Source organism: Crinia signifera, chromosome 19, assembly GCF_055691185.1.
Source record: "Crinia signifera chromosome 19, ASM5569118v1, whole genome shotgun sequence".
NCBI lineage: Eukaryota > Metazoa > Chordata > Amphibia > Anura > Myobatrachidae > Crinia > Crinia signifera.
Genome location: NC_139226.1, coordinates 35,258,515 through 35,273,652, shown reverse-complemented (window position 1 = coordinate 35,273,652; position 15,138 = coordinate 35,258,515). Strand labels below are relative to the sequence as shown.

The window sequence follows — 15,138 nt, the reverse complement described above, 5'->3', positions numbered from 1 at the left end:
TGGTATGAGAGTCACCAGCAGGGGTGCCAGATCATCACTTTAAGTGCACATATGAATTACACAGGTCCCAGGGGTCAGAGTTCATACCAATTGTCAATACATCCGATCTGCAGTTATATTTTTGTAACACAGGTTCTGGGGCTAAACGTGACTGCTCATTGGACATAATGACACCTGGGACCTGTGTAATTCATATGTGCGCTTATTACAAGGAAAGATCTGACAACCCTGGTCACCAGGGAGCATGGGCAGTTAGTGGCAGTTAGTGTCAGGCAGGAGGCAGCTACTGGCAGGAGAAGGAGCACACTGCACACAGCCAAAAATGTGAGAGGGGGTCACCAGGGGGAACCTACATGTACGACAGCAGCAGAAGTGCTGCTGAACTACAAAGCCCAGAAATTTGGGGAGATGGACGCTTCAGTACTGATAATGTGAGAGCCTGAGAGGCTAATGATGAAACGTGAGTGTTACTACACAACATGCCCACATTATGTGACACTGCTGCCTGGGAATTGTGCAGGGGAGGGTACAGGACAGGTACATAATGGTGTAAGTAATACACCGCAGGCCCTGGGCTGGGGAGGACCTCGAACTGGAATACATCTGTTTGTGAAGGAGTCTGTGCCCATGTTACTGTGATACCCATAAGCACTGCACCGCGCTTGAATTCCCCCCTCCCCCCCTTAGAGGTGAAGAGCAGTGTTACCCTTTTTGTTACATGGATGTTCAAAGAAACCTATTTAGGCTACAGAACTGGACAAATCACCCTAAAATCTGCCCAGAAACACCCAATATCGGATGAGCTCCTCCCTATTGCGGCCTCTGTATCCTCTGCCTGGTTATATTTATGGGTTGTACATTGCACATACACTTACCTTCCTGCTGGGTGCAGGGATGCACATTTTGCTGCAAAGACAGCCCATAATTTCGCAGGTAACTGCTAAAATTCAGAGTAATACAGTAGGTAAAGCAGGAGAGAAAATATCCGCTTCTTCACCTGATGCTGCCAGAAAGTCCTCTGACACAGAGCCTTTGTGATGTCATAGTGATGTCATGGGACAAGATGGCCGCCATTCAGCAAAAATGTAGTAAAAGTCTCCAAATTGTGTTTAGGGATAAGGGGTGCAGAACAGCGCACATCCCAACTGTCCTGATTTAAAGGCCTCAAAGGGGAACAGGGAAATGTACAAATAATCACCTTTTGTCTGTGGATTTACCTCCAAACCTATGGATTTACTATTCAGCGGTTTGGAGAGTAATTGGCGGGTGGATGATGGTGATATGGAACAATTTTAATAAAAATTAGTTTCTTATAATGCAGGAAAGTTGTATGTCCTATTGACATACACACAATGTTATTTTGCATGTTGGTAATTTTGATATTTTGATATATTTTGTGGGTAAAAGGTAATTTCCAATTCTTTCTCCAGTGTTAGATACTGAAATATATCCAGTAATACCCACTAACCAAAACATAACACTCATCCACTCACCTCTATATACTGATAAAACATTGGGATATGTGCAACAGTTTTACCATTGGCAAACGCAGCACAGAGGTAGGGAATAATACAGTTACTATGAGGGTGATGGAGAAAGGGGGCATAGCGCGAGGCCTAGACCCCGTGACTGCCTCCATGAGCCATGACCCCGCCCCTATGAGCTCTACCCCACCCACCCACCCACCTTTTTTTTTTATTTATTTTTTTTGTGCGCAACTATGTTGCTAAGGAAATGACAAACATTATTAGTGGGGGCCCAAACTCATTGCCCTCCAGCTGTTGTGGAACTACATGTCCCAGCATGCCCTGCAACAGTTTCAGCAATCCATTATATAAAATCTGTGGCAGAGCATGCTGGGACATGTAGTTCCTCAACAGCTGGAGGGCCATGAGTTTGACACCACTGTTGTACAGGGAGAGATTAATTGCTGCTTTTTATGTGGGGGCCCTTTCTGTGTGTGGCCGATCCTGTCGCTGAAATTATTTGTGCATGTCCTGTTTACTATAGTACATAAGGGTGGGTGGGAGCATCCAAGGACATTTCCATCTTGTACCCCCCCCCCCCCCCCCCTTTTTACCCTCTTCTATCATGTGCTCTTTGGGGCCTAGTATTCAAAACAACTGCAGTGTCACTCCAGCAGGGGCGAATTAATATTCTATGAGGATGTACACAACAATGAAGGGTTTCCGTGGGTCAAATGATGCGAATAGTGCCATTTTAGCCCCGCCCCCGCAGTGCAATGCCTGAAAAACAGCATTTCCTGTCGAGGGGTCGTGGTTAAAACGGAGTGATCGCTCTGGCCATGCCCCCAAACAAGTAGCCACTGCTGTGGCCCCTGCCCCCCTGAGCTGGGTAAGTATCTTATCTCTAGAGCCATGTTGTGCGGGGAGAGTAATTTCCAACTTGTTTTGTGGGGGCCCAAACAAACTACAGATGCTGTGACCTAATCTCACACCTGACTGCATGGTTGGAATTTTTTTTTGGGGGGGGGGCTTCCTTCCAGTGTCACCGTGCGAGTAACATCATAACGACAACGTCTAGGGAAGAGCGGGTGGAGAATGGGGCAGGCAGCCACAGCAGCGGCCCAGGAAAGGGGAGAGGCAGTAGCTGGGAGCCGCAGCACTGGCCAGCAGAGCACGGTGAGTATGAATGGGGACGATGTCAACGTTATGACCTATCTCTGGGGGCCAGATTCTCTAAGCTTCAAAAGTGATAAAATGCAGTGTGATAAACAGCCAGCCAATCAGCACCTGCCTGACATTTTTCAAAAACAGCCTGCACTGTGACATGTCAGACAGGAGCTGATTGGCTGGCTGTTTTATCACTCTGCATTTTATCACTTTTGAAGCTTAGAGAATCTGGCCATGGGGGAGAGCTCAGCAGAATCTGTGTGGCCAGATAGATTGAGTTTCCCTGCCAGGCTGCCATTGATATTACTGCTGGAAGGATTTTGGGAGGAAGGAGATCTGGTGCTGATGATGGTGGGAGAGGGGGGGTGGGGTCTGTCATCTGAAGGAAGGGTCCTGACTGCCAGCTCCTACTATGACGCAGTGACACTATCTGTAGAGCCAGTTTGTACAGGGAGAAATTAAATGCTCCTCTCTTTGTGGGGGCCCAAACAAACCAATCATTTCAACCACAGTCGTGTGGCAGACCCTGGCACTGAAATGATTGGTTTGTTAGTGTGTATGTCCTATTTCCGCAACATAATGGTGGGCGGGAGGGCCCAAGGACATATCCATTTTACACTTCCTTTTTTTTTTTTTGGCATTATGTGCTCTATGGGGCCTAGGTTTCTAAAACTGCCATCCTGTCTGCCACTGCAGTGCCACTCCGAGATGGGCCACTTGTTTGTGCCGCTTAGCATAGTCATCCAACTACCTCGGTGCAAGCTATTGGCCTAAAAACAACATTGTGAGCTGTCAGGTATTCAGAATAGATTGGAAATTAATGGTTAAGGTACTTGTGTATTTGCAGGGCGCCCAATTTGCATACGTACGGCAACGTAGGAATATTTTCCTTAGTTCATTTTTAGTGCACCCCTGCCTGCGCATCGCATGCCATTTGCAGTGCGGTGCGATGCGATTTTTCATTGTATAAGCACCCATGCGATGCGATGCGATGGTACTTCATTTTAAAAGCACCCATGTGATTTTATCGCGTGCTATTTTACACACCCCCACTATCCACGTCACCCCGAAGCGTGGCGAGCGCACACTGTTACCCGTCCTCCGGACCTTTTCATACCCCCACTATCCACGTTGGCCTGGAGTTTATTTTATAAAGTGTGGCGACCGAAGCGAGCCACCGAGCCCCGCATGGGGACGTGGAATACATGTGAAGTAATCTGCGTCCCCTCGCCAGACTTTATAGAATTAACTCCACGCCGACGTGAATATTGGCAGTATGAAAAGGTCCGCCACACTTCGGGTGACGTGGATAGTGGGGGTGTGCAAAATAGCACGCAATAAAATCGCTTGGGTGCTTTTAAAATGAAGTACCATCACATCTCATCGCATGGGTGCTTATACAATGAAAAATCGCATCGCACTGCAAATGGCATGCGATGCGATCCGCAAGCAGGGTGCAGTGATTAAACGAACTAGTGAGATCGCATCGCACTGCACGAAAACATGCCATGCCATGCGATTTCACTATGCAGAATAGCCCACTACGCCCTGCAAATACACAAGTACCGAGGTTAATAATAGGGGATGCGGTCAATTTCCCGGCAGTCGGAATCGCGACCGCTGGAATCCCGAAACTTTCTCCCTCCGTGGGTGCCAGCTGCATGGCGAGCGCAGCGAGCCCGCAAGGGAGGGCGATCATGTCTCCCCCCACAGTGTTGCCATTTGGCCATGCTAAACTGGTTGTAGTGCATGCTGGGATATGTAGTTCAACAGCAAATATAAAGCTTACACCTATTGCTGTCATCTACCTCCAAACCAGGGCATAAGAATCTGCCTTGTGGGCATGGGCCACAAACCTGTTCCTTACGGTACATTAACCATGCTTGCCTTACACACGCCCTCTAATGTTTGTCCTATCCAGGGCTGACCTTAACATTAGGCCGCTGCCTAGGGTGTCAGGATCCTGGGGACTCCTCTGAATCAGAGTTAAGGGTGTCTCTAACATTCATCCTTGTTGTTCTGAATGCAGGCAGCGACTGTTCAACTTCTAAGACGCCAGCTACTGGAAAGTAGGCATTGATGTGTGGGTTGGGGGAGGAGTATACCAGGGATGGGGAACCTTTAACCCTCCTGCTGTTGAACTATCCATCCCAGTATGCCCTGCAACAGTTTTAGCATGGCCAAATAGCAAAACTTTTGCAGGGCATGCTGGGATGTGTAGTTCAACAGCCGGAGGGCCAAAGGTCCTCTCTCCCTGCAGTACACTGAACATTTGCCTAGGGTGCTGAGGCACCTTGCATCGGCCGTGGTCCTATCCCCCTTAGAATTCTCAGCCAGTCGTCAGCCAGTCGTCAGCCAGTTGTCAGTCTCACATCTGATTGGCTGAGAGAATTCCACTTATGGGTTTGATCCGATAAATGTAATGTGCAGCCCCTCCAATCCGATGTGCATCAGGTCAGCAGAGATGTCAAACACATCCGATTTCGGATGATTTCTCAACCCGTAAGAGTATGGGCAATGTAGGTGCAGATGGCTATACCATGCATCCATTAGGGATTGCCATCGACACATCTTCCATCGATGGTTCCCATTGATGGCAGTTTATCCTGGAACCATCGATGGCTATAAACCATTCTATCGACAGCCATCGATGGTTCCCACCATTGTCTACTTGCGCATGCGCAGAGGAAGAATGGGGCGGCCGCTGGGAGGTGCGTGCATGCGTGATAGAACTATACCTGACACGCTGGATAATGTCTCTTCTGCGTATGCGCGCGCCGCGCACGCACCCGGCTCCTGCTCCGACTTGGACTCGGAGAGGGTAGTATAGCCGGGCAGCTGGCCAGCAGGGGGGAAGAAAAAAATCGCCATCGGATGCCATCCATCGATGGCATCAAACTATTCGACCCTCGCCTATCGATGCCCAAAACATCGAACACTAGGTCCCGACCATCGATGTTTTGGGAACATCGATAGTCGATGGCCATCCCTAGCATCCATACTGTATATCATATGGCGTTATCGCTGCAGAGGTCTCTGGAGAAATTGTTACATTTTAAGCTACCGTACAATATAATTTTCAGGGATCTTTTGGTTTCTTTTACACTATTGCATGTATTTAAATGTCAGATCTGTTAAGCGCTTATGGATTCTATAAACACACTTGTCCCAGAATACGATCAATGCAACGTATAGATCAGCTGTTACTGATACGCTCGCAAGATAAACGAGACTCTTTAAACATGGCAGGGAATTGCAGCGTCCTCACAGGGATTGGAGGATCAGGCAATTGTCTTGGGCCACAAATCTTCGAAGATAGGATGGTCAATAGGAGACGAGTCCGCTGTGTTTTCCCAACAAACGAGGCGGTGTGTTAGAATTCAGGCTGCGATCGATACATCAAGACTTAGAGGCTGCATCAGTAATTAATACAGGGATACTGATCTATACAATGTACAATGTATAGCCAGAACCTGGAGCCTCTTGTATGTGTTTTGTTAAATAGTGAAGTTGCGGTAATCTAATGGTGTTGCGTATACCACCTAGGAACCTGAGATAGGCATGTGATAGCTGGGGTTTTATAAGGTGGGGAGAGGGGGGGGGGGGGGCTTAATTTTCTAAATTGCACCATCTATTTTTGCATCTTCTATTCTTTGTATCTGATGTGATGGATTGAATTGGACAGTGATAAAGTACCAGACAATCCGCTCCTGCCATGTTAGGGACTGTGATATAAAAATTACAGGAGTTGGTTGCTACGGGTTTCTTTGTACCCTTTGGTGGAAATTTTCTAAAATGGGATTTCTATTTCGCGTGGGATGTTGCTATGGGAAACCAATTAGAATCTATATATTTAGCACTGCATACCTCCCAACAGTCCAGATTTTAGCAGACAGTCCCAATTATTAGGGCCTGTCCCGCTGTCCCACCCGCGGCCGGCAGTGTCCCGCGGTGAGGGGGGGCTGTTGTGAGTCCCATCGCGGGCTGCTGAGCAGTGGGGAATAAATGCTGTGCGCATGCGCACAGCGTCTATTCCCGCAGCCAGGGGGCTGGGGGCTTGGCTAGAGGCTCACACAGCCTCTGGGTCATGCCCCCATAGTAAGATTTATCTTCAGATCTGGCTGGTTCGAACAAAAACATGGTTATGGATGAGTGACAGTTTGTCAGTTTTCCAGCATTTCCAAGCAAATGGTCAACTGTCATCTGCTCTCATCCATAACCATGTTTTTGTTCCAGCCAGATCTGCAGATAAATCTGTGTGTGTGTGTGTATGGCCACCTTAATACATTTCCCATTGGACACAGGGGCAAACGCAGGATTTTCAGAAGGGGGTCAGTTAAAGTATTATAGATAGACCAAATGTATATAAATAATAATAATAATAATTATATATATATATATATATATATATATACACATATATTATACACATACATATTCATACATATATACACATACAGGGGCGTCAACAGCAGTGTAGACCCCTGGGAATAGCAATGTGCCAATCCTCCAGCGGTAGGGGTGGGGGAAGCTTTGATGTCCCCCGAGTGGTAGGGGGTATTATATCAACCGCTCAGCATGTAGGGCCTGGCTCAGTAATTTCAACTAATTACCCCTTTGCTGTACAGATAATGGGAGATGGGGTGGGAGAAGGGGGCACTGGGCTGAATGAAGGGGCTCTGATACATAACTTCCAGGGTGGTAGAGTATATTTAATACGCAGAGGAGGGGTGTATAGTGGAGTGGGCTTGTTATTCATAATTTTCTGGTGGGAGGACAGCTTGCTTGACTGCAGATATCTCCAGTTCCCGGAAATAGATTTCTTAGATTTTAATGGAATTAAAAACTGGAGAATCCCACCTACCAAATGGTATTGGGGACTAGGAGATCAGATTTCAGGAGGCAGAGCAATCCGCCAACGAGTATATAACACTACATACCAGGTGTGTGGAGCTGGATCAGTAACCAGCTGCTGGAAGGCTGATATCTCTGGTTCTGGGAAAAATAGAGACAAGCTACTAGTGTCCATCAAAGAGGGAGAGTCCCAGCTTTTGTAATATACCCTCAGAAAAACTCTAAGTCAGACAGAACCTGAAATATCTGACTGGGAAGAGCAATTAACAGGCTTGGATGGGGACCACTGCTTTGAAGTCAGATATCTCCGGTTCCCAAGGGCCGATTTTTAAAATTCTTGTACCTATGGAAAGAGGGGACCCTCAGCTTTCTGCCTATGGCCCTTAGACTCCTGGGAGGGTTTCTGGGTACTCAGAAACACCCCCTGCGTGCGCTACTGAGAGGGCATGGGTCAGTTCGTCAACCCCCCCTTAGGTCAACATGCATTGGGTCGGGTCAACAGGCCTTAGATCGACCCCCGGAATAGGTCAACGTGGCAAACAGGGTTGGAAGGTGAACACAAGCATTAGGTCGACAATGGAAAGGGTCGACAGTTAAATGTTTGACATGAGTTTTTTTCATTTTCGTTCCGAATGTCGACACGGTCGACATGGGCACCGTCTAAGAGTACTGCATCCCCTTGCATGACTCGCTGCACTCAGCACACTACTTTATTCTCCCACCTCCCCTTAGCGGGCGGTAGGGCTTGAAATCCCGCCTGTCGGCACATGTCGGCTCGAAACAAAATGTGAAAAACTCATGTTGACTGTCGACCTTCCCATTGTCAACCTAATGCTTGTGTTGCCCTTCTAACCCTGTCGACCGTAGCCATGTTGACCTATTTCAGGTGTCAACCTGAGGCCTGTCGATCTTCACTGGTTGACCCAGTGCGTGTGGACCGTCATAGGGCCGACCTACTGACCGTGTTTTATTTTATGACCGAAGAAGTATAAAAGCTCCCAGCCGGGACTGACTGAGGGCCACATTATAGCGCTACCTGCCGACATGATAATATCAATGGAACAATGGTCTCTTCCAGCTGTATCATTAACATATGGTGAACAATAAATAACATGTTCCCTGACTGACCGCCTTTGCGTTCACTGATCCCCTGTCCTGTCCTCTAACTGCAGGAACATGGGATTATTTTTCAGGGCACGATTCTAAGAAAGTCTATGTGCGAAGCTTTAGGGAGAGGTAAAGGGGATGGCGATAAAGTACCAACCAAGCAGCTCCTAACCCATTCCGCAAACACTAAAGGTCATTGAGGTTGATACTCACCGCTGCCAATACGCAACAGCGAGCGATGGTGATGGCCTGCTTATGCGCATGTGCGATTGGACGCGGCAACTTGCATGGTCGTCGGCCCGTTCGAACGGAACGGGGGTTGTGGGATGGTGGACATTGGAAGCATATACCGTTACATGGACGTTTCCATGGTAATTCGGCAGGCAGCTGACGTCAACCGGGACCTCCACGCAGACACCCAAAATTTGTGAGGCCATGCCCCATTTTTGCTGCTTGGGGGCAGAGTGACTAATCACCGCTGTTCTGCATAGAGCAGCGACGGGCAGGGGGGACTCCCATCTGCTCCCACAACCATCGCAGGACTGTCCCACGAAAATCAGGACAGTTGAGAGTTATACATTGTACATGTCTCATTCAGTGTATATGTCTCCATGTTCCCTTCCTCCCAGTCACCTCCCCAGCGTCTGTATCATCCGTGTGTGTGTGTGTGTGTGTGTGTGTGTGTGTGTGACATTTGTTTCCCTTCCTTCCTTTGCCCGTCTCTCCCATGTCTCTCAAAATGGGATCTATTAATGAAGTAATGAAATTATTGGAGAAGGGAGCAAGTAAAGAAGTTTCCCAAGGCAGCCAATCAGCTTTGAGGTAACATTTATAAATTGCATTATATAAAAGTAAGTACTGTATAACAGTGGATTAGTTACAACGGACAATGTCTCCACTGCCCCATATACCTCAATAGGGCAGTCCATCCGTGGCTCCGCCCCCCAAACTGCCAGCGAGAATTCCCTATCCACTGCCACTGTTACAAACCAGATTTCCTTTCTTCTATACACTTGTCCCTTCTTTACCCCTTACCCTCCTCTTCATTTTCTGCTGAAGGCAATTGATTCCTACCATCCGATGATCAGAAGGATCAAGGAGAAACTGGAAGACGAGAGTACAAATGACCCAAGCCCAGGTCTGATGGAGGAGCCCAGTGGCTGGGCTGCAGTGTGTCCAGGAAGGTGCCTGAAGTACTATTTTGTTTCTGTATTTTTTTCTAAGGGTGCATGGCCACACCCCCCACAATTAGGCCACACCTCCTTAAAAGTACCTGGGCCCAGCCAGGCTCCCTACTGCCCTGACTGTAGAACAGTAATTATGCCGTTATCTTCTGTTTCCCTATTACCCACTGGTGAAAACCCTGACAGCAGTACAATTTGCCAGTTTGCGCCAGTGAAGCTACCCGTATAAACTGTGATTCATAGGGGGTGATTCAATTGTGGGGTACGCCCCCTTGGGCTGCAGTGCCATTGTTACCCCACTGATGGGATGATCGCTCCCATAGGGTCAAATCATCAATTGACAATTAAAATGCTTGATTTTCATCTGCAGTCATATGTATTACCTAAGTGAATAATGATTTTGGTGCCCCTTATACACAAATAAAGTTATACCACTATGTTGCTTTAAGTGTACTTTCTGTATAATTTTATCTAGAAACATGGGTTTTCAAACTATGGCCCTCCAGATGTTGTGAAACTACAAATCCCAGCATGCCTTGCCACAGTTTTGCTATAAGGGAGAGTTAATACTGTAGCAAGGCATGCTGGGATTTGTAGTTTCACAACATCTGGAGGGCCAGAGTTTGAAGACCCATGTTCTAGAACCACCTTGATAAATAGGCCCCTGTCAGTTCCTTAACTTTATCTGTGTATAATATTGTTTATTCCATTAGAGGGCGCCAAAATCTATCTTTGCTTAACAAAAAATTAGGCTTGACCAGTCACGCATTTGATGAGAATCTGTTTGGTTTACATGCAGTATATTGCACATGGGTGTATATAGTACAGGTTGAGTATCCCTTATCTGTATATCCAAAATCCGAAACATTCCAAAAACGGCGGGCTTTAGCATTCTCTTCAGCGGCATCTCCGGTCCCAGTGGTGCATTGAACAAGTGCGTGCTGGTGAAGTCACCGACGCACCCGCACACTCATGCAATGCACCCCTGGAACCGCTGAAGAGGATCCTGAAGGACAACGTGGATGCCGGGGGGCCATTGGGAACCACGAGGTGCCCAGGTAAGTATGGAATTAAATAAAATCATCAACAGTGACTCCACCCTGAAGACATCCAATACCCCAGCTGTTGGGCCTCCATATTTTAAATTTCCAGCTAACCTACCATGCTTAAAGTGGAACTATCTACGTTGCTTCCGATTTCTTTCTTAATCTGGACCCTATCAATGTATCCATGGAACTGAGAACAATATCACCTTAAAGCTGGACATTTCTGTTTATTTAAAGGGCCACACACCCAAAAATGCCATACCAACAGGCTTGGAGAACAAGGAAAATTATTTAAGAAATGTATTTGTGCATTTTTATTTGTTTTTCAAACTTCCGTAACTAATTCATAAGGGAAGTCGTCAGCATCCCAGCATTCAGTATACCAACAGCCGTCAGAACACCGGTGCCAGAAGTTCAAACGAGATCAGTGTACCGGGGTGGGTTAGGGTCAGGCAGGAATGTACGGGACCCAGGCAAACTGAGCCTATATGTTAGCAGTGTTGTGAGTTGTGTCCACAGAGTGCATTAGTACCATACCTCCCAACAGTCCCGATTTTATCGGGACAGTCCCGATTGTCAGGGTCTGTCCCGCTGTCCCACCCGCGGGCGGCAGTGTCCCGCGGTGAGGGGGGGCTGTTGTGAGTTCCCCCTGTCAGCTGCTAAGCAGCGGGGAATAAACGCTGTGCGCATGCGCACAGCGTCTATTCCCGCAGCCAGGGGGCTGGGGGCATGGCTAGAGGCTCACAGAGCCTCTGGGTCATGCCCACATAGCGGCAAAATGGAGGCGTGGCCTCGCGGAAGAGCCACGAGTATAGGCCACGCCCCCAAATTAGGCCACGCCCCCGAAAATTTCGGCTCACCTCCGGCGCGCAGCAGCAGCGTCCCGCCTGCTGAAGTACCAAAGTTGGGAGGTATGTAGTACTGACATTACAGGAACACAGTTTTTACAAGGACTGCTATAACCTGGCATACGCAGGTTACCGTATACCCCTTTCACACCAGAAAATGCAGGGACCCACCTGGGAATACAGCCCAGGGATCATGGTTACTTTATACCCCTTTCACACCAGAAAAGTCCCTGCATTGTCTGGTGTGGGGAGGAGGCGATCAGGTGGTGGGATGGCGGCAGAATGGCGGCGGAGGCAGTGGACAGTACTCACCCCGGGTTGCCGGTCCTCCGTGCCAATCGGGGATCCACACATGTGGCGGACGCAGATGACAGGTCAGACGGGTTGTTCCCCGGCCCAACCTGGGAATTTAGGCTGATGTGAAAGGGGTATTAGCTAGTATGCGTGAGTAACTATCCATAGGTTCAATCCATAGGTAACAATCGGTTGTTTGGTGCAACCCTGCACAATCAAAATAAGTTCTATTGCCACACTTTCATTATAACCCTTTGAGCGCCAAAATCTCTGTGGGAGATGATCAAAATATCCGCAAAAAAAATCCAGCATCGCTCACATTTGTTATATACATTCAAATAAAAAAATGTTGTGATTATATTTCCTATATTAGGTAAACATTACAGGCAGTGGCGTAGCTAGGTTTGGGGCACCCCCCGCCGTTAATGGGGGGGGGCACCTCCCCCCCCCATCGCCGCAGGCATACCTGTCTGTGCGTCCCGGCTCCCCTCCTGGCTTCAATTAATTCTATGCAGACGGACTACGATAAAATGGCCGCCCCCATACCGCAGACAGTTTCAGAGAACTGTCTGCTTTATGGGGCGGCCATTTTATCGTGGTCCGTCTCCATAGAATTGATAGAAGCCAGGAGGGGAGCCGGGACGCGCAGACAGGTAAGCCTGCGGGGGATGGGGGGCGCGGGCATTACTATAGGCTCCCACATGCACAGCGCCCCCCGCGACCGCAGGGGCTGCGGTGCTATAGTTACGCCACTGATTACAGGTCACTTGGCACTCAATGGGTTAAGATCATGTTGTTTAGTGGTTGGAAGCATTTCAACAATTACCCATCATACCCCAATGGTTGTAATCATAATCTATCCGTCAGGTATAAATAACCAGGGCCGTGGAGAGGGGAGGAGATGCCATGCCCTCATCCAGTAGCCACACCCCTTCATTTCCCCAGGGCACAGCAGAAATGTCGGCGCACCTGCTAATATGACATATCATTCAGCTTCATCTCTGTCTGTCTGGGATCTTTGGCACTTTGCAAATCAGTTGTATTGCAGTTGTAATGATAGTCACTTATAATATTCTTTATCTTAGTAGATTTTATGCAGTTGCTCATAAATGATGCATTAGTCAAACCAGAAATTCCACTTGCCACATAGTATGACCAATTGGTCATAGCTTTTCCAGGTAATTCTCTCAGGTGGGTGGATGTATTATATAGTTTCTATTATAGGATTATATATTTACATATTTGTATATAGTTCGTATACACTAACAGCAAATCAGCACTACAGAGTTATTACACTTGTATTATCTGATTCTCATTAAGGTACACTTCAAAGGGATTTAGAATTGACATCATTTTATAAGGCCTTGAATATGGGAATTCAATAGCTGGAAGTCTGTTAAAGCAATCCACACAAGCAGTAAATAGAGGTATCCTTATCTACAGTAATAACTTTATGTGCTTTAATTACATCGTCTGTTTATCCTCTAACCCTGAAATTACTTACTGTAGCAATTCATCGGCATACTGTATATTGAAAACTTTTCTTGGCATGAGAGGCATCAGTAAACCAATTAGGTAGCCCTGCGGGGATGTTTAGCTTCCATGGTCCATGTTGAGCATGTACAGATGGAGCAAATCCCATCGGAGCTGCTCCTGGTGATAGAAACGCCAACCGTCAGACTTCGCCATAAGCCAGAAGGGGGCGTGTGCACAAGACGCTCACATGACCCATTCAGATGGAGCCCTCCGCCGCCTCACCACCGCTCCCCCATCTCGCCCATAGCCCAAGGGGCTTGATTCAGAGAATTATGGTATACCTGTAGCTAAGCCTACAGGTCTCTCAAGGGGGGGGGGGGGGGGGGGGTTGCAGGCCACACCTGGGTCTCACCCTTCCATCGAAGCCCAGTGCTGCACTGCTGGTATTAGTCTTTAAGGACAGCCCATCATTTCCAGATGTTGGGAATGTCCCCGGAATGATGTAACAAGTGGGCTTCCCTCTATATTAGTGGGAGACTCATAAAAGGTCACACCTCTTTCTGCTAGGTGACACCCCTTTTTTCGGGGCCCATTAAGCTGCTTCCGTAGACACAACTGCTGGCTTTGGCATGCCCGGCAAATGTAGCCGACATGCCCTCATTTTCTCAAACGTTGCCAATCCCTGCCCTCGCAAACAGCTGAGATAAGACCTAAAAAGGATACCCCAAATGGAAATCAGATAGTTTAGATGCAAACGATCCAAAACTTTAGATAGCAGAACACTCAGGTCAGTGGCGGTAATGCTCTGGGGCCAGCTCTGCCCTGCCCTACAGGGAAAGGTGGTGGGTGACAGGGGAGAAGCAATGGGTGACAGCGGCAGAGGCTGTGGGTGACAGTGGCAATGTTTATGGGTGATAGAGAATTAGATGGTGACCGAGGAGGCAGTGTCTGTCAGGTAAATATGGTTTGGAATGTCAAAGGTGACCGGGAGAGGCAGTAAGTGACAGGGAGAGGTAGTTGAGAATGACAGAGGAGACAGGGAGAGGCAGCGGGTGACAGGGAGAGGTAGTTGAGAATGACAGAGGAGACAGGGAGAGGCAGCGGGTGGCAGGGAGATGTAGATGGGTGATATATAGTAATATACATATATGACTGTGTCACTAATTAATAGTGATGAGGTATGATTATTTAAAGATCTTAATGTTTAAACATAAAATATTTTCATTTATGCAGACAATAATATTTTACTTCAATTGGGGCAACATTTATTAATTCATGACACAAGTACACCCATATTGGCAAATGCCATGAGTTTGTACTATAATTGATACTTCTTTCCTAAATTATCAGTGCCCCAATTAACATACCGTATATACTCGAGTATAAGTCGACCCGAATATAAGCCTAGGCACCTAATTTTACAACAAAAAACTGGGAAAACTTATTGACTCAAGTGGGACCCTCACTCGAGAATAAGTCGAGGGGGGCTTTTTCAGCATAAAAAATGTTCTGAAAAAGTAGACTTATACTCGAGTATATATGGTACACATATTAAAGTCTGCATTTATTTAAATGTAATTAGTTTCAACACTGATACTCAAGTAATAAAATCTTTAAATAATTATTGCTCATAAATATTTGTATTATTCTGGAGGACCCTTAATTTAGTATTAATTAGTGACAAAGTAATATACAT

The 15,138-nt window shown here is 47.3% G+C and overlaps 1 protein-coding gene across 1 annotated transcript in view; it reads left to right on the top strand.

The window, feature by feature from the left end:
- Positions 1-234: 234 nt before the first annotated feature.
- The window catches only part of LYPD3 (LY6/PLAUR domain containing 3), a 70,411-nt gene continuing 55,507 nt past the window's right edge, over positions 235-15,138 (top strand). Inside the window, exon 1 of the mRNA XM_083161682.1 lies at positions 235-460. Coding sequence (XP_083017808.1) covers positions 451-460 — 10 coding nt within the window. The 5' untranslated portion in view covers positions 235-450. The remainder of the gene's footprint in view (positions 461-15,138) is intronic.